The 3,912-nt window shown below is 38.2% G+C and overlaps 1 protein-coding gene across 1 annotated transcript; it reads left to right on the top strand.

The window, feature by feature from the left end:
* Nucleotides 1-467: 467 nt before the first annotated feature.
* Nucleotides 468-3,887, top strand: LOC110444699. The gene is made up of 2 exons (XM_021489063.1): nt 468-568; nt 2,654-3,887. The coding sequence occupies exon 2, from the start codon at nt 2,732-2,734 to the stop codon at nt 3,656-3,658; it is 927 nt and encodes a 308-aa protein (XP_021344738.1). The 5' UTR covers nt 468-568; nt 2,654-2,731; the 3' UTR covers nt 3,659-3,887.
* Nucleotides 3,888-3,912: the final 25 nt, after the last annotated feature.

Genomic DNA, 3,912 nt, shown 5'->3' with positions numbered 1-3,912 from the left:
CACGAACAAAAATACGTTTTGACCTACATGTACACCGTAATGTTGTTGTTTTTAAATTCCGACTTACGTCAGAATAATGAATAAGAAAATGATTGATAACACCATGACTACACTCATAGGCTAAGGACCTGTTATAACTAGATATACGTCTTTCTGATAGAGTTAATCTACTATCTAGTTAGTGTAGGTGTATTGAACCATATGCTTGTGTGGGTGACGGGTTACGTATCTGCTGATTCATGGTTCAAACTTTATAGATATAATAATCATGTGATTTGTCAATATGAAACGGATAATTACTGCTTTGTAAAGGACAAGTATTTCGTACCCAGTCATAATAATAACCATGTGTACGAGAAACGCGTGGTGAGGGCCAAGCTACTTGACTTCCCCTATTTTAAGTGTTTGTAAAGTTACACTCACTGTGGATCAAATCGGTTCACAGAAGGGACACCCTACATGTACGTCCGTCGCATACTGAAAACGGTCTATAGTTTTAGAAACTTCGAGCTGATAACAGTTTGTTAGATTCCGTATTAATGCTTCGGATACTGGCGGCCTGTGATAGGTGAGTGTACATTTTAGGACATACTATGTGTTGTCTGTTATAGCTTATATTACAAGTTAATAGCCATGTCGACAATTTTGCGTTAATTATATGTAGTTCCCCAATGACGGAGAGCTCTCTGGTCTGCACTCCATCTGTCCGTGCGTGATTTTGGCCGGAGCATCGGTCACAATCTTGTCTGTACATGAGTATACCACTTTGGTGTCGCGTACCTATATGTGGTTGGTTGCCCTATTTGTCCCTTTATTGCACAGTTATGACCCTTTGTTGGTATTTGAGATAGAAGAAGTCCTGGAGGTTTGGGGCTGTAGATTGATTGCTTTCTCCTTGTCGCGATTTTAAGACTGTAGGATATACATGAGAGAGTGTGTAAGAGTAGCCCGAGTTTCGTCTGGCCCTGACACCAGACTTTTATACATTTTGTTAGATAGATGTCTAGTGTGAGAGGTTCTGATTGAAAAAATATATTATTTTACTTAATCTTGTAATGCATTCTAAATATATAGGTTTTGACGGTAACATAAAGATAAAAGCAGTGTAATGAGACACTGTTCATGACTTTTTAGACAAAAGTCAAGTATGATAGTCACATTTCCGAAGACGGAATCCCGAACAAAAATCGGTACATAGCAAAGTTAAATTTTGAAGGTTTCTGTATATTTCAAGAAAGATGGTTTACAAACTATTCCAAGTATTAAAATCTCGTTATGTATTTTTATTCAGTAAGAGAGTGACAGCTGTATATATACTGTTGACTATACAGGCAGTGTCTGTTGTGTAGTTTTTATCAGTCTCTCTACATTTTATCTGTACCCACCACCTGGTCCTGTCCCATATACTTACATATTTATGATACCAAGCTTTAAGGAATGCCGCAGGTTTTAGGTGCCCTTCCCTGCTATTTATCACGATAAGACCGTAATTGTTGACCGAGCGGGTTCCTCATTGATAAGTACAACCTGTCATTGACACTCATTCGAGATTAGCATGTTTTATAAATTATTTTATTTAATTGAGAAGAGTTGCATTATTTATAATTGAATTGTATTAAAAAGAAATGTGTAATTTGCGTTTCCCGGAAATACATTGCTTGAACCGCATATATATGTATAGTGTTAAAATATTCCTAAATAAATATAACAGTTAAATAGATTTACAGTTATTTATTTACGTGTACATATAAACACACAGTCACTGTTCTGTCCAAGGTTGACCAGTGCATACATCGTTATGACTTCATTGTTTACTAAGGACATCTTTGTAAGTGTAAATGTATGTTTCTACCTCCCCTCAAACCTAGGCTATGTATGGGGCCCATTTATAGACCACGCTCTGGTCATACCTATATAAGGCCGTTAAAGACTACTAATAACGAGGCGGTATACCGTACGTATCAATCATTACAATGCTGTCATTGAGGCCAGGAGGTACTTGTCGTTTTACGAGTTTATGAGTTATACGTTTACAGGACATATGCGGCACATAGAATCAATGTATTTAGAAATTATTTCCTTTAATAGATTAACAGATTTATTTTTTCTCTCAAAAAAGTCGCGTTCTTTGTTAGACGAATGTTTTGTTAGTAAGAACTTGGTAGGTAAATATGGCTGTGTTGTGTGTGACCAGGAAAAAATAGCCAGTCGTTTATCAGAATTTATAAACAGCACTTAATCAAATGAGATGGATGAGCCACACACACATGTTGAAGTTGTCACATTTTATATGAAATTCATTTAATCAAACATCATTTTATCAACGGTACTTGCATTAATTTAAATGATTAAATTATACGTTTACAACTCAGGAGATCACATCTTGGATACTGGAAAGTTCATTATATGCGAGTAATTAGGCGCGCAAACGCCATTTTGTATGCATAGACCTATATGTATGATAACAGTCGTGCTGCTGGAAGTATCGCCCGTTTCTGTGTTGATACCATTTCCATTAATCGTTATGAGTGTAAATCACTGATTTGTAGATAGTGTAATGTATACAAATAAAATCGGCGTGTCTGTTATCATCGGAGCTTTTTTCTCTTGATTTTTTTTTATTTCATATTCGTCTTTTGTTCTTATATTTCAGAATTATATTGCATCTCTGACTGTTGAAGGGAGGGAGAGGGACACGTTTTCCACGAGTTTGACTGAGCCCCAAGTAACAATGTTGATAGAAAATCGGGACTCGATAGAGCAGTGTTCCCAGGCCGTACTGGACCTCGATCGGGACGCCAATATAATCTGTGTCTATGGAAAGGTGGACAGCGTTAGGTCTGCCGAGTTAATGATAAATATGACGTTAAATAAAAGTGCGGTTAATTCTCGCTTGAACATACGACAAAGAGGAGGTGTCGTCGAAAGTGACGATTTTTTAGCAAGTACTAAAGAAAACACGTTAAAGCCGAAACCGGAAATGAGGACTTTGGAAGATTGTACTGACGATGACGATGCAGTGTGTTGTAGTGAAAATGTGCAATCTCTTGCAAGTGAAGACGATTCGAGTTTGCAGATTGACAGTGAACCAGCGTGTCATTCCTTTGTTCATGTGGACTTTTCCGATAACTTCTTAAAACGAGGTTGTGATTTCGTTCCAACACGAGATTTAGACGATGTTAGTGATTTGACCATCGACACAGACATACTTAGAGATGAATTAAGCACACAATCAGACGCACATCACATCGATAAACAGTTAACGCATCTCAATCTATCTAGTCCTCATGGCGAACTAAAGAGCTCTTCTGACGAAGAGGTTTGGGGACACAGTGGTGGCGAATATAGCGGGAAGGTGGAATTCGCCTTAAAGTTGGGTTATACAGAAAGTCAACTAACAACTGTAATGAATAAACTAGGTCATGAAGCAAGTCAAAACGAAATTTTATCAGAACTCATAAAATTGGGGAAAAGTGTGATTCCCAATGAGGAGGCTGAACTTGATTCATTAGAATGTGACTCTGGATTAAAAATTGCGGAAAGTCACATACGCGCTGCACCACTGTCTCCACATCCTGATCACATGGGACAAGAGTTGGACTTCGTCGACAAATTCAGACCGGTTGTTATTGACGGCAGCAATGTGGCAATGAGGTAGGTACCATTAATATCGATAGATGACAAATAAGTACCATAGAATTCGACCATTACTACCCTCGAGGTAGGTAACGTTATATGGGTAGTAATGAGGCAATGATGGACAAGAGGAAATGATCGCTGGTAAAGTTAGGCTAAAATTAGGACAGCTGGTAAGGATGACATGAGGTTGGTAAGAGTGGACATGTGGAAAGGACCGATGGCGAGGAAGGACATGAGGTAAGGACCGTTGGTAAGGGTACACAAGATGTAAGG

The sequence above is a fragment of the Mizuhopecten yessoensis genome, unplaced genomic scaffold (assembly GCF_002113885.1).
Source record: "Mizuhopecten yessoensis strain PY_sf001 unplaced genomic scaffold, ASM211388v2 hete_36163120, whole genome shotgun sequence".
NCBI classification, from domain to species: Eukaryota; Metazoa; Mollusca; class Bivalvia; order Pectinida; family Pectinidae; genus Mizuhopecten; species Mizuhopecten yessoensis.
The sequence above is the reverse complement of the archived record's forward strand: the minus strand, read 5'-3'. Positions and strand labels throughout refer to the sequence as shown.

Coding starts and splice junctions, on each gene's coding strand:
- LOC110444699 (XM_021489063.1), top strand. CDS start 2,732: ATGTTGATAGAAAATCGGGACTCGATAGAGCAGTGTTCCCAGGCCGTA.